Source organism: Lissotriton helveticus, chromosome 6, assembly GCF_964261635.1.
Source record: "Lissotriton helveticus chromosome 6, aLisHel1.1, whole genome shotgun sequence".
Classification (NCBI taxonomy): domain Eukaryota; kingdom Metazoa; phylum Chordata; class Amphibia; order Caudata; family Salamandridae; genus Lissotriton; species Lissotriton helveticus.
Window position 1 is genome coordinate 647,732,946 of NC_136067.1, and position 26,283 is coordinate 647,759,228.

At 45.8% G+C, this 26,283-nt stretch overlaps 1 protein-coding gene across 3 annotated transcripts in view; it reads right to left on the minus strand.

Annotated features, from left to right (window-relative positions):
* Positions 1 to 26,283, minus strand: part of LCA5 (lebercilin LCA5) — a 271,514-nt gene that overhangs the window by 45,740 nt on the left and 199,491 nt on the right. For 2 of the 3 annotated variants that reach the window (XM_078648107.1, XM_078648108.1), the window contains exon 6: positions 773 to 909. In XM_078648107.1, the coding sequence (XP_078504233.1) occupies positions 773 to 909 (137 nt within the window). The remainder of the gene's footprint in view (positions 1 to 772; positions 910 to 26,283) is intronic. The other variant, XM_078648109.1, reaches the window with a different exon arrangement.

The window sequence follows — 26,283 nt, forward strand, 5'->3', positions numbered from 1 at the left end:
ATCAAGTCTATCGGAGAGCAGGGGTGGGGGGGTCCATTTTTTCACAACTGTATTTTACTGGTGTCTTGATGCCTTTCTGCTCATTTGGGTAAGGTGAAATATGGACATTATGGATTTGAGGAATCAAGGCGTGTGTTGAAGGCATCGCCCCTCTACAAAACAGCTCCTTAAGCTTTGCGGGAAGCATATCTGATAGAGATTGCGATTCCTATCTTGAGTCACTAACTGTAAATCTTACAGGATTGGGCAATTCTCCCATCTGCAAATGTACCCCAGTCTTTTTCTGGGGCCACATTGAGCAGAAGCTGAGGTCACAAAGGTACCTGCACCTTGTCACCAATGGAACTGAATAGATCCAGCTTATTCTGAATGTGGAAGTATACACAGGAGACATCAAAATAAAATATTAACACCTGGCCTATGCAGCACCGGTAATTCTGCAGTTGGTTGGCGATGTTTTTTAGGATCTTGGTACCCGCAGCAGCATTTCTTTTCCGGCAAGGCTGTATTGAATAAAAATGTCCCCAATCTGCATGCACACATCTATAGGACTTGAGAGGGCGTTTTATGGATGAAGGGGTCATGTTTGTAGCATAGAATAAATTAATTTTATTTTTTATAAAATTGGGATTTCTCTGTTCAAAATATGTTAGAATATCACACTGAGACAGGAATCGTCTACATTTTATCAAAACAAAGAAGTCATCTATGATGAAGCTCTAGATCTGGAAGTTTATATTCAAGCATGAAAGAAGTTTCAACATAGCATTACCATTCGCAGCTGTGCCTCTCGCTCTTTCTGTTCAGTATCATCATCAAGAATGAATGGTGGCGGAGGGGGCAGTTCTGCTGGCAGGAAAGAGTCACTAGTCTGTACACTTCTTGAAGTTATAGCTGGGTTTGAAGCTGCTGGGGAAATGTAAATAAAAAGTTAAAAAGAACTGAGCTGTATGTCAGACATTTTGCATTTAACTATCCATTCCTCTGTTCTGTAATGTGTCAGAAAAGTCACTGTGAATAAAAGTTCAAGAAAACCAAAGAATGTTGTCGTTGCTGCTGTTAATCTACTAATCGCCAGATTCATCAAGGTAAAATCGACTCGCAAAGGGCCAGATTCTGAGAATCTGGCCCTATGCGAGCGCAATTTTTGCATTTGGGATTCACCATCCCAAATGCAAAAATCGCAAAATGCGAAATCGCTATATTGCGAGGAATTGCATTTAAGGAATCTCTATTTGAGATTCCTTAAATGCAATTCATGAACCATTTCAGAATTGCGAATTCGCAATTGTTGGCCGCTATTTACCGCGAAGTCTGACTTCGTGGTAAATAGCGAAAACTTAGAAAAATGCCCTAAAGTGCATTTTTCTAAGTTGTATGTTACACACACACATGTCCTTTGGACATGTGTGTGCTCAACATCAGTCTACATTTTCATTTCAGGGGTGCTACAGGGTGTCCTTTGGACCCTTGAAATCGCATCCTTATTTGCGATTAGCAAATTGCTAATCGCAAATAAGGAATGACTTGCGCACACTGACCTGGGAGTTGCGGGGGAGAGCCAAGGAGCAGTGCTTCTCTCCCGCGGTGATTACCGCTGCCGTCTGCAGCCTCTTTGCCGCCTCACTGCACCCTGACGCCCATCTTGCCGGACAGCGCACGGAGGAACGGAGACTACATCCCCCAGCGCCCCCTTCGCGACCGGAAGTCGCGCACGCCCTGTCCCGCCCCCGGAGGTGCTCTTAGTACAGCAAGAGCCCCGGGGGAGCGGGGGACTTGCGCACACTGACCTGGGTGTTGCGGGGGAGAGCCAAGGAGCAGCGCTTCTCTCCCGCGGTGATTACTGCTGCCGTCTGCAGCCTCTTTGCCGCCTCACTGCACCCTGACGCCCATCTTGCCGGACAGCGCACGGAGGAATGGGGACTACATCCCCCAGCGGCCCCTTCGCGACCGGAAGTCGCGCACGCCCTGTCCCGCCCCCGGAGGTGCTCTTAGTACAGCGAGAGCCCCCGCGTCGCGGGACGCGCGCGGGTAGCGCCGGGCGAAGCCCGGGCAAAGGGCGGGCCCTCCGAGGCCGGAGGAGGCTGGGCTGGGCTTACTCCCTAACTTTTCGTTACTGGATCACTGTGAGGACACCGTACTCACCCAAAGTTACTGTGAACTTTGTTATAAAGCTCCGTGGCCCCATAAGCGCTTGGACGAACTGCACAGTCTTCCAATTTCGAAAGAGATAACCTCCACCGGGTGAGGACATCCCATAAATCTGACAAGCATTTGATTCTTTTAAGAATGAGGAAGGTGACCAAAAACGCTAAGATGCCTACGCTACGTTCAAACTCCAGACTGAAAGCAGATACACCTCAGCCCTTACCTAGCTTAACAGCAATAGATAAGATGCTGCAACAAACTATAGGGGTAGTAGCTACGGCAATTGTAAACACCGAAAGAAGGCTCTCTCTCCCGCCTAGTGTATCTATCCAAGACTTAGGAGGGGACTTTTCAGTGGCTGTAACAGACGTTCCAGACATAAGTTTCTGCCTAATGTCCTCTTATGCCGATCTCCCCTGTGAACAGGCACCTTCAGGGACCCCCATAGTGATCGAGGAAACTCCTATAGATCTAACTCCTCCCCCTGCACCAGAAAAGCCGATAATAAGTAACACAGGTCAGAGAAGGAATAAAGAAATTTTGGTAAATAAGAAAAAGGGAAAAAACCATACTAACAATCATAACCTAGTAACACCAATACCTAATACTATATCTGGTATACCCTGTTGGGTGGCAAACATGGTAGCAGACTTACAGGCAAGTTTGGAACAAACTATTATCACGCATATTAAACCCCTGGTGTCAAAGATTGATAGACTAACCTCTATAATAAATAACAGGGGGGTAGGAACGGCAAAGCAGGTGGTTTCCGTCGGAATCCCTGCCTCGGCAGAGCAGGAAAAGGACATACCAAACAACACACACAGGGATAAGGTGGCTACAGCAGTTAACCCTTCCACAACTAACTCAAAGATGGGAACACAACTCACCACTTCTAATAACATCAGAGCTCCCTTACTCCCTTGTGCCACTACTACCCCTCACGACCTTACCCACCGGGGAGCGGAAAAATCTATTTCCGCACATGGTAAAAAGGGCCCCAACCCGAAGGAGAGTAATAATGTGATCAAAAATACCTTGCCCAAAAATGTCACAGACAAACCAGGCCCAGTTCGCTTCCCGACTATAAACCTCCCTCCGGAAGCCTTGCCCTTTGTTGTAGTATTAACAGGCGTCCCGCCTTTAAAGGAAGGGAAAAGAGAAAACCACTCTGAGCTAAAAAACAAGTGTGTGCAATGGTTAAAGGTGAATAGACCGCTACCCCCAAACATCTCGGGGGAAATACTTGCCGCCAGAAGAGGGGAGTGGATTGGGAAGGGATTACAACCGGTGGCAGGAGACATTATAATAATACATTTTAGGGACCCATTTGCAGTGAATTATATATGTGATGCCCCCTCAGGTAGCCCAAACACCCAGATATACCCATTGCACTTGTCATACTTTTATCCAACTACCTCACAGAGACCAATGCATATAAACAGGGCCTGTGTCAGTAGGGACTATTATGGCCCCCAAAACAGAGTGCAACAGTGGCGAGCTCCTGGGGAGGGTACAACCGCATACAACCTGGCTACCCCTCTATATACCCACTGGAATAGGTTCTGTGTACTAGATGAGGTGGATTGACTCTCCGGGGATGTAACATGTCCATTGGAATCTGCAAGGGGATTACCTGGTAAAGGGTCCATATGGATGGGAAACATATCATTACCCACCACCCCCGAGGAAAGTAGTAGTAAGGGAGCCAATGAGAAGGATTTCCGAGAGCAAGAAAGGGGGATACGGGGTATAGAGCATAAGGCATGTAGGAAAGATAGGAGGGTTAGATCTGCTCCAGAGAAATTAGAAAGTCCAAATACAGATAATGTAGCCGCATTAAATGACACAAAAACTGTGGAGGATAGGAAAACCCTTCCATTAGGGGATGGGGCAAACATGTTGGGCGGGCAGGACGGTCTCAGAGTCATATCGTGGAACATAGCAGGTTTGGCGGCAAAATATGAGGGCCAAGAATGGAGACAGTATATCACCAGTTTCCAAATCATATGCTTGCAGGAGACTTGGGTGACTGATCCCAACAATTATTTCATTGAGGGGTTAAAGTGTTTCTCAGTCCCTGCGGTAAGGTCTTCATCAGGGAGAGCGATTGGAGGCCTACTGATATATGTAGACCTTCGCATACAAGGGGTATGGTCCAACCATAATTGGAATTCACATAACATGCAGGCGATAGGTTACCGATGGAAAGGATTTAACCTTTTATTGGTAAATTGGTACAACGCGGTAGGCACAAATAGCAGAGGAAAGGTAATAAAAGAATTAGATTCCCGCTTAGATGCTCAGCTAGCACTAACAAATGTAGCAGCTGCCCCGTGCGTAATTCTCGTAGGGGACTTTAACTGTCACTTCTGTGGGAATCTGAGGCCACTGAATAAGGACTGGTCGCGGTGCACAGTGTCAAAAGGACCACACTTTGTACACTCTGCAGAGGGGTGGGAAATAGATAAGGTGATGAAAAGGCACAACTTGGTGCACACGATGGACCTGATTGAGATAGGTAGCAGTGGGGAACCTAGCCCAACCTTTAAGGGTAGAGGTGGTCACTCTTATATAGACTTCATTATGGTTTCCCCCACACTCATAAAGTGGATTAGTAGTGTGGCAATTCAAACCAGCATTTTTAGTGACCATAACCCTTTGGTCATGGAACTAAAATGTCTAAATTTCAAGAACCCACCTAATAGAGTAGACTCACTAGAAAAGGTGGTAGACCAGGGAAGGAGGCTTAGATGGGCTAAGATAGATGGAGATAAATTTTATAGGAATTTCGTAACTGCAGGGCTAGATGCTATAAACGTATGCCTTGACCCAAACAGCGAGGGTGTAACGGTGGTTACCGCATTCGAAGAAATGGCACGTCTTGTCGACGGTCTACTAAAGACTACTAAAAGAGGCGAACCAGCCATTACATCTCGCTGGTTTGACAAGGAGTGCATCAAGGCACATAAAGATCTTAAATATAGCCTAAACAGCACGCTAGGGACAATATCCGAATAGCCCAATGCAGACTATTATATAAAAAGGCTCTGAAATCCCGTAAAGATAGTCTTCAAAGACAAGCCTGGGAGGACTTAAAGGAGGCGGCAGAAAGAGGAGACCTGTCCGGGTTCTGGAAAGTTATAAATAAGCCTTGCTTCCAGGACCCAATTGCACCACAAATTTTGAATACCATTTTACCAGCACAGTGGCATTCCCATTTTCAGAGTTTGTATAACCACACAGGGAAAATAAACCAAGATGGAAGGGGAGAGGCCAGAATTGACTGCACGGTTAGACTTTTCTATGGCAGAAGTGAAACTGGCAATCTTGGGGCTAACTAAAAATAAAGCACCCGGCCCTGACGGCATACCCCCTGATCGCTACCTGAGTAATATGGAACTGTGGCCTCCCATTCTCACGAGGGTCTTGAACGAGGCAGTCGTGGCAGGGCTGCCCCGCTCTTGGTCCTCGGCGACTATTGTACCAATCTTCAAAAAAGGGAATCGGGATGATCCCCAATGTTATCGTCCCATATCTCTAATTGATGTCACGGCGAAGGTGCTGGGCCGTGCCATTTTAAACCGTTTACAAGATTGGGCGGAGGAAAATCATATAATTTCAGATATCCAATATGGGTTCAGGGTGGGAAGGTCAACCACCGATCAGTGCCTGAACTTATACCTCTTGATCGCTAAGTATACCATTGCCAGTAAGGGGGCCATCCACCTGGGGTTTACGGACCTTTCCGCGGACTTCGACTGCGTGAATAGAGAAAAATTATGGGCACTGATGATAAGCCTAGGGGTGGAGCAAGAGTTAGTTGACATTCTTAAGGCCCTACACTGGAATACATCAGCAACGGTTCGCTACAATCAAGATGGAAGTAAAACCGCACCATTTCTATGTACACGCGGAGTGCGGCAGGGCTGCATTTTAGCCCCGTTTTTATTTTCCATATATCAATAATCTGGATAGGGAACTAGCCAAATTAAGTGTGGATTCTCCCCAAATAGGTCATCGTCCGGTGCCCGTTCTGCTTTACGCGGACGACGCGGTGTTGCTAGCCCGAACACCGCGGGGGCTGCAGAGGCTGATCGATGGTTTTGTTAACTTCATGGCCACACTTGACCTGTCAGCTAATCTGGAAAAGTCTTATGTCATGTCAATTGGGGTAAGAACAAAGAGGAAATTTGTCTATAGGATTGGCTCCCACAAAATAGGCCTGATCCAGTCCTTTTGCTACCTAGGCGTATTATTTGATGAGCGATTAGATTTTAAACCCCTGACGGTTAAACACGCGGCAAAACTGGTGGCGTCGTCAGGGGCTATAATGGGTTATGGGAGAAGACTGGGTAGATGGTCGCCCAAACAAGTACTAAACTTGTATAGGTCGATATGCTGTGCCAAAGCAGTCTATGGCTCAGAAGTGTGGGGTTTCACAAATACACACATGTACCAGATCCAGGTGGAGGAAATAAGTTCTTTAAGAGGATATTGAAAGTGCCACAGAGTACCCCATCTTACATTACACACGAAGAACTGGGTGAACCCTACATTGAAGACCGAATAAAGATCAGGCCGCTCTTGGCCTGGATTAAAATCTGGACTAATCCAGAGGCCGGTCTTAGCAGACAAATCATTAGAGACTGCCTGAATCGTGATAAAGGGACCCATATCCCTTGGATAAAATATGTAAAAGACTCCTTGGAGGCAATTGGCTGTAAAAATCTTTTTACTGCACCTGAAACCTTAAACGCTCAGGATAAGTCTTTGGTCAAAAAACTGTTCGGTAAATGGGCATCTACAAGTAGGGCCGTCACCGAAAAATGCAAATCTACAGTTTTGTCCTACAGCCTACTCAAAATGGAACATGGGATGGAACCATATCTATCAGTGATGTACAATGCACAGGACAGATTTTACATGACCCGTTTTAGATTTAACATGTTACATCATTTATTGTCTGTACCCTCTGGATTTACCTCATCAGTGGAGATGAAGGGTACCTGCGGCTGCGACAGTAGGTCTCCGCAGGATACCCTTCACTTTGTACTGTTATGCTCATTTTATGCAGCCCCTAGACATAAGTTCCTGGTGGGGATTCTTAAAAAGGCTAAATTCAAACAGGCAAAAGCAACTCTACTGTTCTTGCAGAAAGCCTCAGACGCTCATACATTGCTTTGTATAATAAGTTTTATTAAGGTGGCCACGAGGTTAAGGAAAACAAGAGAAGCAAATGATTGTAACGTTTTATAATTAGACTGATAATAGAAAATCGCAGATATGAATTTTATGCCCCTCCTCCTTCTTTTTAATCATTTTAACGTGTTTTTTTAAAATGTTTTTATGTACTTTTATGGTATCTTTTTAAGTGCTGAATAAAGATATTTGAATTTGACTCCCCATTCATTCCTATGGGCCTGAATGGGTAGTTATTCCTTATTTGCGATTAGCAATTTGCTAATCGCAAATAAAGAAGCTGTAGAAATCGCAATTTATTTTGCCATTTCTACATGAATCCCGTTTTGCGAGTCTTTAATAGCGATTCCTTAATAATCGCTATTAAGGACTCGCAAAACGGGACATTGATGAATCTGGCTGTAAGCCTCTCCGCTTGGATATCTCATGATTTCTCCAAGGACAAACCTAAAAATTGGAAGTTAGTAAGTTATCAGATATTGATCTATTGACACATGAAATTATGCCTTATGAGCACATAATATGCTATGGTATCCTAATAAGCGCAACATTTATAACAAGCATGATGTTTCGGCAATACACAGAAACTAACATCAAAACACAACTAATTTATTCGGCTAAATTGAGCAAAAAAGTTTAAAATGCCTTCACGACAGTAGTGATTTGTAATGCAGCCGAGATCCTGGGGTAATTGTGAGTTCATAATTCTTGACCTGGTGACACTTCAAAGGGTACATGAACAGAAGGGAACAGCTTAGTTCCTAGCAATTAAACTAATGACAAAGTAAAACAGGCATATATTTATTAAAGTTTTTTGGATCAATGCTAAGTGTTCAATTTCGAATCCAAACGCACCAGTATCCATTGCAGGAGCATCAGAACAGGGGTGATCATTATGTTGAACACGAATTTGTGTAGAGATACTTTGCAGAAATTCTAGGGGTTGGAGAGAACATGGAGGGAAAGCATGATTTGCTGTATTGGTGTAGTCAAACAGTTATTGGATACGTATGACAATACCCTATATCCTGAGATGAAAGGTCAGTAGGGAAAAATCACTATTTGGTTTAGATGAAGAAAGCAAAAGGTCAAGTTTTCCCACTTGAGAAATCGAGGGGGCATAAGTATTCTATAATTAAGCTCCGTTTTTCCCAGTTAGTATTTTCAGGGATATTGGTTCTAGTTGCAATGGATAGATTTTAGTTGGCCATCTCTGTGCAGGGCTCTAATGAGCAAGATCTCAATCTTCAAGAAAACTTGCAGTTATCAAGTTAGCTAAAAACATGAGAAGGCCATTTCCAGCTCCTCATTGGAGGGATGACATTTGAAAATCCATTCTGTGTCATTTGCATGGTTGTATATGTTGATTATGAAGATCCTGATCAGGTTATAGAGAATGCAGATGCACACCAAAGACAAACAGAGAGAGAACTGACCACACAGGGGTGTGGAATTTAATAAAATATCTACATGTTCATGGGACAGGTTGCTTCATGAATCTACTTTTCCTGTAACAAAAGCCACTTGTCCCATTGGTGCCATGTATTTCGGCAATACATTACAGCAGTAATCTTATTATATAGGAGCTCTAATAATAGCCTCTCTGATTATGCCAGAGCTCATACCATAGTAGGGTTTGAATACTAGCAATTCCCTTATTTTGCCACCTTTCTGCAGATCCACATACTGAGGCTGGAGATGGCGGTAAGCAATAGTTCCCCAATGGGGAATGCTCTTTTGAGTCTGTGCAAACTTACTTACTTGCTTGTTTTACGGGTTGTCATCCGGTCGACTAATATTTTCCCTTACAGAGAGGGTTGGGGGGGGGGGGTGTTTGGCAGTGTTTCACATGAGCAAATGTACACATGCATATTTGCTAGAGCTAAAATGCAGTTCACAAATATTTTCTAGGAATATGATTTCCTGAGCTACTGACAAAGGTTCTAATGAAATGGAATAACACTGTATCCCCATCATCATCCACTTCTAGCCAACAGCAATGAAAAATAGTTCAGAAGACAGATTCCTGCCATGTAGATATACATAATGTACCTGGATAGGCCCCAGGGTGTCACTGTTTTTACTTTTACTGAAGTACACATCTATAAATATAATCAATACAATAGAAGGCATCATATATGCAATGCAATAGAAGGCATCATATATGCAATAAGTTAGTAATGAATTTAGTTTGATATTTTCATAGAGAATATAAAAGGAAAAAGGTTATATTTAGACAGCTTAAAGGAAAACATTTTAAAAAGCAAAGAATGTAGGTGGAGGATAAAACAGGATAAATAATTAGAGCAACAACAGATATGTTGGTCATAAGCCAGGATGCACCAGAGTTGCATATTTCTATGCTTTGGTAGCTTTCAAAAACTATCTATATATATTAACAAAAGATCAGTCAAGGTCAGACTTGAAACTTGCCTCACATAGGCATGGAGTAGATCGGGCTATGTGCCCTCCCACCTCCATAAGTAACTTTTGTTAATGTAGCTCAATAGCCCCATTTATTTCTGAATTGAAGGGCACATCCAACCCATGAGACATCAGTAATCATTTTCTGCATCCACTGATCAAAAGTGGAGAAGTAATATATATATATATATATATATATATATATATATATATATATATATATATATATATATATATATATATATATATATATATATTACCTACTGGCGGTCGCCAGTAGGTATATATAGTTAGGATTTTTTCTCTATGGGATTTTTGAAAATTCTATGTCTAATAACTTTGGCGTTTGTGGACGGAATTGGCTGAAATTTTCAGGAAAATGGCACATTTTGTTTCTGAGCAGCCCTTGAAAATTTGGGGGGGGTTCGTCAAGGGGGGGCAGAGAAAAAAGGGGGGTCCCAAAATGTGTTTTTGACATTGAGTTTTCCATAGGGCGGTTGGCCTCACTTTTAGCCCGAACGGCTGAATAGATTTGCACGAAACTTGGCAAAATTGTAGGGACTGGTAGCCCGATGTGCCTTTGCTAGGTCTCAATATATGTGCTCCAGTGGATTTTGAGAAATTAACGTTCAAAAAAAGATATACATCTGTAACAGCGGACCGGGCAGCGCTCCGGTTCGCGGACTTTTCGCGGTACGGAGCTTTGTGAAGCGAAGCAGATTGGTTCTCCGGCGTCTGTGAACATTCCAAACAGTCCGTAGCGGCCGCCATCTTGTCTCTCGGTAGGATCGAGAGACAAGAGGAGGCCAAAGCGAAGGGGCAAATGACCATAAGGGGGCATAGTAGATCCTCGCTGACCCCCTAGGTTTGATGTGGAGGTTTTAAAAGGGCCCCGCGGGGCAAAAAAAAATAATAATAATAATAAAACGGCTGAATGGATTTGCACGAAACTTGGTAAAATATTAGGGACTGGTAGCCCGATGTGCCTTTGCTAGGTCTCAATATATGTGCTCCAGTGGATTTTGAGAAATTAACGTTCAAAAAAAGATATATATCTGTAACAGCGCTCCGCTTCGCGTAACGGAGGTTTGCGAAGCTGATTGGTTCTCCGGCGTCTGTAAACATTGCAAACAGTCCGTAGCGGCCGCCATCTTGTCTCTCGGTAGGATCGAGAGACAAGAGGAGGCCAAAGCGAAGGGGCAAATGACCATAAGGGGGCATAGTAGATCCTCCTTGACCTCTTAGGTTTGATGTGGAGGTTTTAAAAGGGCCCCGCGGGGCAAAAAAAAAAATAATAATAATAAAATGGCTGAATGGATTTGCACGAAACTTGGCAAAATTGTAGGGACTGGTAGCTCGATGTGCCTTTGCTAGGTCTCAATATATGTGCTTCAGTGGATTTTGAGAAATTAACGTTCAAAAACAAGATATATATCTGTAACAGCGCTCCGCTTCGCGGAGATAAAATTATATCTGTATTACCTAGCTGTTGCTAACACCAGTTAGCAACGGCTAGTAGGAGATAGCGACCATCTTGGGCCCCACTTTGCATGTGAGTGATATTTATCACTAATGACATGCAAAGTGGGCATGCCAAGATGTTAGCGACTGGAAACAGTCGCTAACATCGCTATCTCCTATTATCAACTTTTGGAAATATTCGCGATAAGCGCGAATATCTCCAAAAGCTAGCACCTGCCCTGAGCAGTTCTTAGCCATGTTATCCAATGGGAGGTGGATAACATGGCTAAGAGCATTAGCTCGGTAATGCATGAATATCGCTGAGTTTTCAGCGATATTAATGTATTGCGGTCGTTTTTTATCGTATTTGCGATAAACCTTGATAATAGCAAGGTTTATCTGCGATAATTTCTGACGATGCTTAGCGGTAAAAAAATCGTTGCTAAGCATCGTTAGGGATAAATATCGCTTAACTTTGGTAATATGCCCCAACGTCTGTTAACGTTCGATTCGAAGGAAATCAGGAAGTGTTGAAAAACATTGTCTGCGCCATCTTGCCTTTTTTCAAATGCCACACTTTTGTCGTGCACGGCAGTCATTTTAGATGCCTTGACCAGACCCACTCTGTGCACGCTGTCGATCCTTAGCATGGCTCCCCACCCTCGCAAGCATCTCCCCCAGGCAGTGGTCACCCCCGCTCTCTGTCTTATGCATGGGTAATAAACCACCCCCCATCTGCGCTGCTCTTCCCTGAGAATCACACCCTGTGCACGCCCGACACCTCCCTTTCGCCCTATTCACTACCGCACCCTCTGACACTCCTTTTCCTCTGTGTCCGATTGTCCAGGCCGGTCCTAGGGTATCAGCTAGCCCTGCAGATGTAGTTTATGGCCCCAGCTGTAAAGAATCACCCCTCTTCAAAGGAGTTATAGTAGATCAAGGCCCACACTCGATGAGATCCGTCACAGCAGACGCGTTCCTATTATCTGAAAACCATCCTGTATTGTGATTGGGGAGGGGACCGAGCCTGAAGCGGAAGATTCCAGGGATGACTCTTTGTACATCAAAGTTTTTACAATTATGTGTCACATTAAAAATATATAGCACTCCAACAAAGTAGTAAGATTATAAAACTTTAATAACTTATAAATATATACAAGAAAACAAAAACAGTAATAACATATAAACATTTTTAGGGAAAAACAACGAAGTAGCGGTCGGCTGTGCGAATAGTCCCAACGCAGCACAACGTCCAGATTTCTGGCGTGGGGCGTCGCGGGGGGTGGGTCATCAGTAGCAAACTGTTGTGCGAATAGTTCCAAGGCAGCAGAACGATGGCACCAAGGTGATGTCCAGTAAGTTGCCGCACTGGTTTTGGTATCCTACAATGCTGCTCCGAATAACGGCGTGGGGCGCCCCGGGGGAGGCGGCGTGAACGGGCCTCTCCAGGTGGAGTCTCGTCTGTTGTAGTGGGGCGCCCCTTTACCGTTTCAGTTGCCATTCCGTCCGCTTTTGGTCCACTGTGTCAAAAGCCGCAATTCAGCTGAGTTGCGCCCACTCTTGCGGTGCAGCGATAGGCGGCTGTCACAGGACTCTCAAAATTGCGGCAGGCTGTTTCCTTTTTGGGCCTGGTCCACTGAAATGGCCCTGGGACACCTTGGAAATCGGACGCTTGTCTGCTAGGTCTTGGACCCCATTCTCGAAAGCGTCCCCTCCGCCTTGAGGATTCATCAAAAGTTTTGGGGGCCCCCGACTCCTGTAGGCTTCTGGTGGGGAGCGGCTGCCATGATTGCTCGCGGAATGACCACGACGGAGCTACGAGATGGTGGTGCTCTCATGCTGACGCCAGCTTCAGTCTGAAACATCCAGAAACAAGGTGGGGCTTTCATCGTTTGGGGAAAAAAAAAAGTTTTCATCCAATGAAAAGTGTTGTTTTTAGGTCATATGATCAAGCCTTCCATCATTAGGAAACCAAAAGTAAAATGAACCAATGAAAAGTTTTATAAACAAGTCACATGACCTGTTATGCGGCATAGGGTATAAAATGCGGAGAAAATACGTTGGCACGTGAGGCGGCGTCAGTCGGCGTGGGGCGCCCCGTTGGCCTGTGAGATGGCGTCAGTAGCGGACCGATTTGCGAATGGGGCCAAAGGCAGCGCAACAATATTTTCTGACTAGAAGACACCACAAGGCGCTGAGATGCCAAGATTCGGATGGCACCGAGGTGGTGTCTAGCAAGTTGTGGTACTGGTGTGGCCATCCTACAATGGTAAAAGTCGGCGTGGGGCGCCCCGTTGGCCTGTGAGATGGCGTCAGTAGCGGACCGATGTGCGAATGGGGCCAAAGGCAGCGCAACAATATTTTCTGTATGGAAGATACCACTAGGCGTTGAGATGCCAAGATCCGGATGGCACCGAGGTGATGTCTAGCAAGTTGCTGTACTGGTGTGGTCATCCTACAATGCTGAAACTCGGCGTGGGGCGCCCCATTAGCCTGTGAGATGGCGTCAGTAGCGGACCGATGTGTGAATAGGCCGGAACCAGCACAAGGCGCCAAGATCCGGATGTCACCGTGGTGGTTTCATAGTTGAGAGGCACTTCATCTGCAGTGGGGCGCCGAGATCCGGATGGCACCGAGGTGATGTCTAGCAAGTTGCTGTACTGGTGTGGTCATCCTACAATGCTGAAACTCGGCGTGGGGCGCCCCATTAGCCTGTGAGATGGCGTCAGTAGCGGACCGATGTGTGAATGGGGCAAAGGTAGCGCAAGAATATTTTCTGAATAGAAGACACCACAAGGCGCTGAGATGCCAAGATCCGGATGGCACCGAGGTGGTGTCTAGCAAGTTGTGGCACTGGTGTGGCCATCCTACAATGGTAAAAGTCGGCGTGGGGCGCCCTGTTGGCCTGTGAGATGGTGTCAGTAGCGGACCGATGTGCGAATGGGGCCAAAGGCAGCGCAACAATATTTTCTGACTAGAAGACACCACAAGGCGCTGAGATGCCAAGATCCGGATGGCACCGAGGTGATGTCTAGCAAGTTGCTGTACTGGTGTGGCCATCCTACAATGCTGAAACTCGGCGTGGGGCGCTCCATTAGCCTGTGAGATGGCGTCAGTAGCGGACCGATGTGCGAATGGGGCCAAAGGCAGCGCAACAATATTTTCTGAATAGAAGACACCACAAGGCGCTGAGATGCCAAGATCCGGATGGCACCGAGGTGGTGTCTAGTAAGGTGCACTGGTGTGGCCATCCTACAATGCTGAAAGTCGGCGTGGGGCGCCCCGTTGGCCTGTGAGATGGCGTCAGTAGCGGACCGATTTGCGAATGGGGCCAAAGGCAGCGCAACAATATTTTCTGACTAGAAGACACCACAAGGCGCTGAGATGCCAAGATTCGGATGGCACCGAGGTGGTGTCTAGCAAGTTGTGGTACTGGTGTGGCCATCCTACAATGGTAAAAGTCGGCGTGGGGCGCCCCGTTGGCCTGTGAGATGGCGTCAGTAGCGGACCGATGTGCGAATGGGGCCAAAGGCAGCGCAACAATATTTTCTGTATGGAAGATACCACTAGGCGTTGAGATGCCAAGATCCGGATGGCACCGAGGTGATGTCTAGCAAGTTGCTGTACTGGTGTGGTCATCCTACAATGCTGAAACTCGGCGTGGGGCGCCCCATTAGCCTGTGAGATGGCGTCAGTAGCGGACCGATGTGTGAATAGGCCGGAACCAGCACAAGGCGCCAAGATCCGGATGTCACCGTGGTGGTTTCATAGTTGAGAGGCACTTCATCTGCAGTGGGGCGCCGAGATCCGGATGGCACCGAGGTGATGTCTAGCAAGTTGCTGTACTGGTGTGGTCATCCTACAATGCTGAAACTCGGCGTGGGGCGCCCCATTAGCCTGTGAGATGGCGTCAGTAGCGGACCGATGTGTGAATGGGGCAAAGGTAGCGCAAGAATATTTTCTGAATAGAAGACACCACAAGGCGCTGAGATGCCAAGATCCGGATGGCACCGAGGTGGTGTCTAGCAAGTTGTGGCACTGGTGTGGCCATCCTACAATGGTAAAAGTCGGCGTGGGGCGCCCTGTTGGCCTGTGAGATGGTGTCAGTAGCGGACCGATGTGCGAATGGGGCCAAAGGCAGCGCAACAATATTTTCTGACTAGAAGACACCACAAGGCGCTGAGATGCCAAGATCCGGATGGCACCGAGGTGATGTCTAGCAAGTTGCTGTACTGGTGTGGCCATCCTACAATGCTGAAACTCGGCGTGGGGCGCTCCATTAGCCTGTGAGATGGCGTCAGTAGCGGACCGATGTGCGAATGGGGCCAAAGGCAGCGCAACAATATTTTCTGAATAGAAGACACCACAAGGCGCTGAGATGCCAAGATCCGGATGGCACCGAGGTGGTGTCTAGTAAGGTGCACTGGTGTGGCCATCCTACAATGCTGAAAGTCGGCGTGGGGCGCCCCGTTGGCCTGTGAGATGGCGTCAGTAGCGGACCGATTTGCGAATGGGGCCAAAGGCAGCGCAACAATATTTTCTGACTAGAAGACACCACAAGGCGCTGAGATGCCAAGATTCGGATGGCACCGAGGTGGTGTCTAGCAAGTTGTGGTACTGGTGTGGCCATCCTACAATGGTAAAAGTCGGCGTGGGGCGCCCCGTTGGCCTGTGAGATGGCGTCAGTAGCGGACCGATGTGCGAATGGGGCCAAAGGCAGCGCAACAATATTTTCTGTATGGAAGATACCACTAGGCGTTGAGATGCCAAGATCCGGATGGCACCGAGGTGATGTCTAGCAAGTTGCTGTACTGGTGTGGTCATCCTACAATGCTGAAACTCGGCGTGGGGCGCCCCATTAGCCTGTGAGATGGCGTCAGTAGCGGACCGATGTGTGAATAGGCCGGAACCAGCACAAGGCGCCAAGATCCGGATGTCACCGTGGTGGTTTCATAGTTGAGAGGCACTTCATCTGCAGTGGGGCGCCGAGATCCGGATGGCACCGAGGTGATGTCTAGCAAGTTGCTGTACTGGTGTGGTCATCCTACAATGCTGAAACTCGGCGTGGGGCGCCCCATTAGCCTGTGAGATGGCGTCAGTAGCGGACCGATGTGTGAATGGGGCAAAGGTAGCGCAAGAATATTTTCTGAATAGAAGACACCACAAGGCGCTGAGATGCCAAGATCCGGATGGCACCGAGGTGGTGTCTAGCAAGTTGTGGCACTGGTGTGGCCATCCTACAATGGTAAAAGTCGGCGTGGGGCGCCCTGTTGGCCTGTGAGATGGTGTCAGTAGCGGACCGATGTGCGAATGGGGCCAAAGGCAGCGCAACAATATTTTCTGACTAGAAGACACCACAAGGCGCTGAGATGCCAAGATCCGGATGGCACCGAGGTGATGTCTAGCAAGTTGCTGTACTGGTGTGGCCATCCTACAATGCTGAAACTCGGCGTGGGGCGCTCCATTAGCCTGTGAGATGGCGTCAGTAGCGGACCGATGTGCGAATGGGGCCAAAGGCAGCGCAACAATATTTTCTGAATAGAAGACACCACAAGGCGCTGAGATGCCAAGATCCGGATGGCACCGAGGTGGTGTCTAGTAAGGTGCACTGGTGTGGCCATCCTACAATGCTGAAAGTCGGCGTGGGGCGCCCCGTTGGCCTGTGAGATGGCGTCAGTAGCGGACCGATTTGCGAATGGGGCCAAAGGCAGCGCAACAATATTTTCTGACTAGAAGACACCACAAGGCGCTGAGATGCCAAGATTCGGATGGCACCGAGGTGGTGTCTAGCAAGTTGTGGTACTGGTGTGGCCATCCTACAATGGTAAAAGTCGGCGTGGGGCGCCCCGTTGGCCTGTGAGATGGCGTCAGTAGCGGACCGATGTGCGAATGGGGCCAAAGGCAGCGCAACAATATTTTCTGTATGGAAGATACCACTAGGCGTTGAGATGCCAAGATCCGGATGGCACCGAGGTGATGTCTAGCAAGTTGCTGTACTGGTGTGGTCATCCTACAATGCTGAAACTCGGCGTGGGGCGCCCCATTAGCCTGTGAGATGGCGTCAGTAGCGGACCGATGTGTGAATAGGCCGGAACCAGCACAAGGCGCCAAGATCCGGATGTCACCGTGGTGGTTTCATAGTTGAGAGGCACTTCATCTGCAGTGGGGCGCCGAGATCCGGATGGCACCGAGGTGATGTCTAGCAAGTTGCTGTACTGGTGTGGTCATCCTACAATGCTGAAACTCGGCGTGGGGCGCCCCATTAGCCTGTGAGATGGCGTCAGTAGCGGACCGATGTGTGAATGGGGCAAAGGTAGCGCAAGAATATTTTCTGAATAGAAGACACCACAAGGCGCTGAGATGCCAAGATCCGGATGGCACCGAGGTGGTGTCTAGCAAGTTGTGGCACTGGTGTGGCCATCCTACAATGGTAAAAGTCGGCGTGGGGCGCCCTGTTGGCCTGTGAGATGGTGTCAGTAGCGGACCGATGTGCGAATGGGGCCAAAGGCAGCGCAACAATATTTTCTGACTAGAAGACACCACAAGGCGCTGAGATGCCAAGATCCGGATGGCACCGAGGTGATGTCTAGCAAGTTGCTGTACTGGTGTGGCCATCCTACAATGCTGAAACTCGGCGTGGGGCGCTCCATTAGCCTGTGAGATGGCGTCAGTAGCGGACCGATGTGCGAATGGGGCCAAAGGCAGCTCAACAATATTTTCTGAATAGAAGACACCACAAGGCGCTGAGATGCCAAGATCCGGATGGCACCGAGGTGGTGTCTAGTAAGGTGCACTGGTGTGGCCATCCTACAATGCTGAAAGTCGGCGTGGGGCGCCCCGTTGGCCTGTGAGATGGCGGCAGTAGCGGACCGATGTGCGAATGGGGCCAAAGGCAGCGCAACAATATTTTTGGAATAGAAGAGACCACAAGGCGCTGAGATTCGGTTAGCACCGAGGTGGTGTCTAGCAAGCTATGCAGCTGAGTTGCGTGCGCACTTGCGGCGAATAGGTCGAAGGCAGCACAACAATGTTTTCTGAATAGAAGACACCACAAGGCGCTGAGATTCGGTTACCACCGAGGTGATGTCTAGCAAGTTGCCGCACTGGTGTGGCCATCCTACAATACTGCTCCGAATAACGGCGTGGGGTGCCCGAAGGGGGGGGGGGGGGAGGCGGCGTGAACGGGCCTTCCTAGGTGGAGGCTCGTCTGCTGTAGTGGGGCGCCCCTTTACCGTTTCAGTTGCCATTCAGCTGAGTTTCGGCTGCTCTTGATGGTACAGCGACAGGCGGCTGCAACAGGACTCTCAAAATGGCGGCCTGTTCTTTGGATTTGGGCCTGGTCCACTAAAATGGCCCTGGGACACCTTAGAACTCGGACGCTCGATTTTTTTTTCCTTTCCTGTACATGCAAAAAAAGGTAAATGCCCGGTACGTTACACGCTTCATCTGCCACGATGAACTCTCCAGAGGAACCGAAAAAAAATATAGTTATGGTAACTATACCATGCATCGTCATATGGAGAGGTGGCACCAATTAATTATAGTGCTGCATAAAAGAGAGATTTGGAGGAGAACCCCTGACCTGCTAGTACATTCATCAAAGAAGTGGCACTGACAGCATCAGAGGCAAGGGAAAAGGTCCCAAATATTTAGAAGAACTTTGGAAAGATTAAAATGACATGTTTAGATTGTGGCAAATTAATTTCATGTGGACAGATGAGTGTTACTCTAATAAATACAGCATATGAACATCATCATAGTCGATGGTTGGTAGAGACATTTTGACTATATCCTGGACCTGCCCGTCCTCGCCCAAAATGGCGCCGGAATAAATGGGACTCGTAACTCCTTGTTGTGTACTGGTTGCAGAACCTTGAAATCACGAGATACGTATGCAGTTTTGAAGCACATGGCGGGCGGGGACGAGAATTGATTGAATATTTCGACATCCCTATTGATATTAAGTTCTGATGTGTTATTGATTACTGTACTATTGAAAGTTCGAATTAACGTCACCCATGGTACTTGCCCGCAAATGTATATCTAGATAATTTTATTGTAACTGGCCCTGTCGTATTTTAATTATAAAATGTACGTCCACCGATTCCGTAACTGTTAGACACCTTAGTTCTTGCAACCTAATGGCCCGCCCGTTACGTTCCTCTACAGTGTAAATGTCTACTCATCATATACGATTACAGTTTGCTCCGTGGCCGGCCCACGTGGTTATAGGCTCGTATTTGTATAATGAAATTTTCACAATAAAGGTTTTTAAAAGAAAACATGGTAGTAGTATATACATTGGTAAAGTTTTTAATAATAGTCACTGTTTTAGAATCATTAAAAGGCAAGTGAAATAAAGCAGACCAATTACATGAAGGGTAAAAGGTATAATACGAAGGAACGCAGTAAAGATAAATGGTCAAGGGCTGTTGTGTTTTCTACTCCTGCAACATAAAGTGATCGATAAGAATCTCATATTCAGGCGTATCGGCGACTAAGACAGCAGGTCGACCCTCTTTTGCTCAACGGCTCCGTCATGGGACGAAGAAACGCTCTTTTTCTCGAAAAAAGAATATATTTTACTTGCAGGACAGTTGTAAATTTTCCGGGAAAGTACATTAGCCTGGAACATTATAACATATATTTAAGAAAAAATAATGTTCGGAAGTAATAAAAAGCGTAATTTTTAGGTCATATGACCAAGCCTTTCATCATTAGAATAAGAAAAGTAAAATGAACCAATGAAAAGTTTTATTAACAAGTCACATGACTTGTTATGCTTACGTTACGCGCTGCGCGCCCCGGATGACTTCCGGATGCGCTAACGCGGCGCGTCATATGACGCATTACGCGACAACGCAGGTCCAGAATATAGTCAAAATGTCTCCACCAACCAGCGGTCGGAACACAACCCCTTTCAGCAGGCTAAATAGTTCTGTTAAATGACAACAGAAGGGACAGGCAACAAGAACCATCAGTCAAAGAGGGGAGGGCTAGTTCTTCTCTACCGGGTTACATTGGGGCGCTACCGGAACTGATCGAATTGGTAGTCTACAGTGTTTCTGGATGTTTCAGACTGAAGCTGGGGTTAGCATGAGAGCAGCACCATTTCGTAGCTCCGTCGTGGCTATTCCGCAACCAATCATGGCAGCCGCTCTTTATCGTTATTTTGGGCGGGGTGGGTGGCGGAGCCGAGCTGTTTTGCAGCCATCATTGTGTGGAGTTCAGTTCATCTCACTAGTTTTGTATTTGTCATGAGGGGTTGTTCCTAATGTTTCTATTTTAGCGAGGTCAAAAAGAGATCCCATTAGTGGCCTACTGATTTTGCTCGATTCCTTTTCTTTTTTTTTTTTACACGATTTTTCGTTATCTGCAAAGACTAAACAGAGTATTGCGACTCTGTGTTTGTTTGTAAATAGAGAATGAACCAAAGAGAACCAATTCTAAAACAGTAAATACTTGGATAACAATCAATCAAATGGAGAGAGAAGCAGGCACGACGTATTACAACGGGGGCAAAGGCCTGCGTTAACTACCCTTTACTATGTGCAAAGAGAGAGTACTCCTAATAGAAATGAGGGGGGGGGGCACCATTCAAAGCAGATCAGTGTGCATAAACACGAAAATGTTTTCACTTACCACGTACTTGACATTCGACAGCTTATGATATTTGCTATTAAAAAACCATTGAAATTCACTGAAAAAACCATAGGTTATAGACCATATATAGTTAGGAATTAGCATTTACAAAACCTTGAAAATTCACTGAAAAAACCATAGGTTATAGACCATATATAGTTAGGAATTAGCATTTAAAAAACCTTATTTTACTCACACAAAACCATTGAAATTCCATATATAGTTAGTTGCACTAACTATATATCGCGCACCCGCAATCCACTGCTGATGATGTCACATATTACATCATTCATGACATGGTCAGTGACATCACTGATGACATCACTGATGACATCTCAAATGACATAAGGTTTTTTAAATGCTAATTCCTAACTATATATGGTCTATAACCTATGGTTTTTTCAGTGAATTTTCAAGGTTTTGTCTGCTCAAAGGTATACTTACGCATTTTGGTAAAATATGCCGAAAGCGACCGCATCAAGCTCCAGTTGAAAATAGATGCATTGGAGGATGAGATTTCCAAACATGAAACCAATGATGCCATTACTAAGATACGGGCAGACATGATGATCCGCCTGGCTAAGGAGGAAGAAACAATCAAGAGAAGGAAAACATTCAAGTTTGAAAGAGATAGAGCGGACTATGCGAATGGACAGGTTTTTACTTTTGCTAAAAAGTATGATGCCGTAAAAGCCAAAGCGCGCTCCAATTTGACTAATCTACAAGCAAGGGAAGAAACCATGCTACCTGCAACCTCTTTCTCGAGCTTAAGTTCGGCGGTGGAAAGTGATCCGGAAATGGACCCCAACCGTGATGCAGCTTTGGGGTTTACCAAACTCTCCTTGGCGCAGGAGGTGGATTGCCTGTGTCAGGATCGACGGGAAACTCTCCGTTCACACAAAGCCCGCGCTCCAAAAAACAGCGGGCAAACCACAAACGCTGGCAACGCCGGAAATGCTGTTCCAGGAACATCAAACGACAGCAATCAGGGCAAGTCGACTCATTGGAAGCGCAACCTAAGAAGAAACCGCAAACCCAAACAAAATCAGTGATTAATCTCACAAACTTGGAACTTACACCCGCGGAAACAGCGGTACTAAGTTTAGGACTTTCTTACTGTCCGCCCTGTAACATGAACTATGTGGACACCCGAATGGATCTTTACAAATTCACGAGAAAATTGAAACTCAAAAAATTCTTTGAATTACATCCGAAAGATCCTATACCACCCACAATAACATCTAGTCCTACCTTCCAGAGCACCCAAAGCCAAGCCACTTTTAATACCATATGGGATTTACAGCAACAATCATCAGCGGGCAACTTGAGGGAAGTCCCACTTGAACATCTTGGGAGTCAAATGACACTTTTTAAGCCCAAATCTACTTTCCAGCCAATTATGGCCCATGACAATTTGGATTCTTTTCAAGAGATTGTAGTGAGTGACATCAAACACCTGTACACCGCTATCAATAGAAAGAAATTTCAAATCTCCAAACAGAATCAATGTTACTACCAATTGATCAAGAAACTGAGATCCAATAACGACATCATTGTAAAAGAGGCCGATAAGGGCGGGAATGTCGTCCTCTGGCCGAGAAAGATGTACCTTGATCAAGCGGAACTGCAACTGAATGATATATCATGCTATCGCAGAAGTAACATTCAAATTGTGAAAAATTCTTGGACTGAACAAATTAACAAACTTCAGATTTGGCGAAGTGCAGGGCTTTTATCGCATGAGGAGTTCAGATACCTCAAAAAAGAACATCCGGTAATTCCCTCCTTCTACTTACTCCCCAAAGTGCATAAGGACAGTACGACACCGCCCGGACGCCCCATCATCTCGGCAATAGACAGTTCTTTGGAACATGTATCGAAATACATTGATTTCTTTCTCCAGCACCATGTCAGGAACCTGGGTTCTTTTGTAAAGGACTCCTTTGATTTCCTGGCAAAACTTGCAGAATTCATATGGGATGATGACATGGTGCTCATGACTTTGGATGTTTCATCCCTCTATACGTCCATTAGGCACGTGGATGGTCTTAAGGCCTTGGACCATTACCTTAACAAAGACCTGCCTCATCCAACTGCACATAACAAAATGTTGATCGAAATGACCAAAATGTGCTTGGAACAGAACTTTTTCATTTTCAATGGTGTAATCTATCATCAGATAAGGGGTGTGGCAATGGGGACCTGCTTCTCTCCCAGCTACGCGTGTTTACACGTCGGGCTGTGGGAGGAGCAGGTCCTGGCCACTCAATACCATGAGATCTTGTGTAATAACATCGCCCTTTATCTGCGTTACATTGATGATGTTTTTATTATTTGGAGAGGCAATCAGGAAAATGCCAGGGCTTTTGTTAACTTGATCAATGTGAACAATGTTAATCTCAATTTTACTGCAAATTTAAGTTCTGAAGTGATTTGTTTTTTGGATGTGGAGGTATTTGTGAGGGATTCTACCCTGAATACCAGGCTCTATCGGAAACCCAGTGCTGGCAATACCATACTGCATTCGAATAGTCAACATCCCGCCCATTTGATTCGAAGCATTCCTTTCGGGGAAATGCTCCGAATCCGGCGGATTTGCAGCACTGATGCCGAATGTGCTATTGCACAAGAGGCATGTAAAGCACGTTTCCTTGAAAGGGGCTATTCTTTAGATGTTATTACGAAAGCCATTCGTCGTTCTAACTCTATAAGCAGGCAGGAGGCTCTGATTCCCAAATCTAGAAAAGATAACATGGTGAATTCTATTACAGAAAAGGGACAAACGAGTTCTCCACGACTCATTCTAGCTTTTAATCGCCAGCATGGGGCATTACGAAAAATCGTAAATAAAAACTGGAACTTGGTCCGCAGTGACCCTGTAATTGGTCCCAATATTGGTACCAAACCCATCCTGACTTTTAGGAAGTCCCCTTCCATGTCTAAAACCTTGGTGAGTAACACCTTAGAGCCCAAGATCTCCACTACTTGGGGGGCATTGAAGAAAGGCTTTAAAACATGCCCCCAATGTAAAGCCTGCCGCCAGGGCATTAACAGAACCCATTTCAAAAGCCCCTTCCAACAGCATCCAACCCCCATTACGAAGTGGCTCAATTGTAAAACTGAGTTTGCTATCTATGTGTTGGAATGCCCTTGTGGGCTTCAATATGTGGGCAGCACTAAGCTGCCCGCCCACAAGCGCATACTTCAACACATACGAGCAATAACGGGGCACGATCAGAACTACCCGGTTGCCAGGCATTTTCAGGAGAAACACCTTGGAATCCCTGACAAACTCCAATTTTTCCTAATCGACTGTGTTGAGCCCTCAAGGAGGGGAGGTGACCGCGAGGCCAAACTCCGCCTTCTTGAGACAAGATACATCTTGGAGCTCAACACCAAGCATCCTAACGGTCTTAATGACAGAGAAGATCTTTATACTTGCCTCTAGGAACTTGGAGTTTTACATCGCTAAGACCTGTCCGGGTGCAGTTTATCCATTGATCTGTATATATTTCCCTTTCTGTATTATATAACTGTATTCAATGATGAATTGATTCTTTTAAAATGGTTGGGATTTTTGGCACATGTTTTTAATACTGGATATTTTTTAATAACTTCAAGCACTTCAATGATATTTGCACTATCTTCTTTTGCACTTTTTTGACTATTCCAGTCCCTCGGATGTGACATGCCCACTTGGGCTTTATTCTTGAGAATTAATTTTCTAAGGCATTTGACTAACGCTGCTGCAACTGATCGAAGAGCGATTGTTTTTAAAGAGGGTTTTCTTCTATGAAAGCAAACAATAGTTGTACATAGATAATGTTGATTGTCATGTAAATATATCATTTTGTTTGTCCCTTTTTTTCATATGAATTTTCCCCCATTAACATGCTCTTCTTTCTAAGGAATCGGTTTACATGATCTTTTAGAGTGTGCAATTTGTCATTTATATTCTTGCTTCATTGTATGCACTTTTTGACTATTTTTGCACAGCAGCGGCGTTTCCATTGTTTAGTATTTTGTCTATGCCTATGATTTCATTAATTGCACTGTCACTTTAAATAGCTTCATCAAGCTTGTGTAGTTTGTCATGTGATCAAGCCTCCCTGGAGGCGAAACGCGTCATGGCGGCAGCGCTGGCTTTATTGGAATAAACTTTTCTTTGCACCAGCAATCTTTGGGTCGGCTCTTTGTTGTGGAATACTGAAGGTGAGCCCTTGGTCTACCAGAAGCAACAACTTGTTGAATATATATATATATATATATATATATATATATATGTGTGTGCTTCAAACCCGCTGCTCGAGCGATCCTCGACCAGACAATGCTGGTGCCGTCGGTAGCAGCAGCCGCTACTCTTTATCTCGCATAGGTTCCAAATCCAACTATGTAGAAGGACACAGAGATGGCACAAGGTCCTTGTTCTACGAGTGCACAATAAAGGATTTGTGCAAAGATTTTCTGGTGTGCCATCTCAGTGTCCTTCTACATAGTTGGATTTGGAACCTGTGCGATATATATATATATATATATATATATATATATATATATATATATATATATACATACACACATATACACAGTGACGAGTTTTTTTACAAAATGGCAGAAATTTACTCAAAATGAATTTGTCATTACATGTGGATTTATCCTGTAACATTCGTTTTTCTAAAATATGTTATTTATTTATTTATACATTTTTTAACAAGTACCAGTGCGTATATATTTTACAAATGTATACATCACTAAGAGGGCTTTTATTGGCAAACCTGTATAAATTCCCAGTAAGGTACAGATGTAATGGGCTTGTTCGTAAGGCTTGTTAATGCAGTGAGTCTGTTTACCATGCCTATCGTCATGTGACATGGAGATGTGAAGGTGCGTGGTTACCAAACACACATATTTATAAAATAAAAGCAATGGTGAAGTACATAACAGCATGTGAACAAAGGCTCCTGTGACCCGAAACGCGTTGTGCGTGGGTTGTGGTAAAGAATAAAAACATCTTGCCTGAAGTTTCTGCGGGGTCGGAGTCTCCTTCTTCGCCGCCGCAGGTAGGAAGCAGCGGGAGTTTGACTTTACTGACGTTACGGAGGTCGGTTGCCTCCGTTACCAGACCCCCTCCCTGGAAGTTGGTGGCCGTCCTCGACCAAAGTGAAGAGTGGATCTGTGGCGGATAATTGGCGGCCGCCCCCTACTATTGCCGAAGAAAGTCAACACCAGCTTGAGGATGTGATCGGCAGGGTCGGAGGACTCGCATGACCGCGCTGGATGCTGGTGAGTTAAGATTGGAAAAATTCGTAGGAGGGGAGAGACAGTTTACGAGGCAGCGCGACAGACAAACAAACTCTATTTGACTGTTTCGTGTGTGGAATGATACCGCATTTAAACAACACACTATGT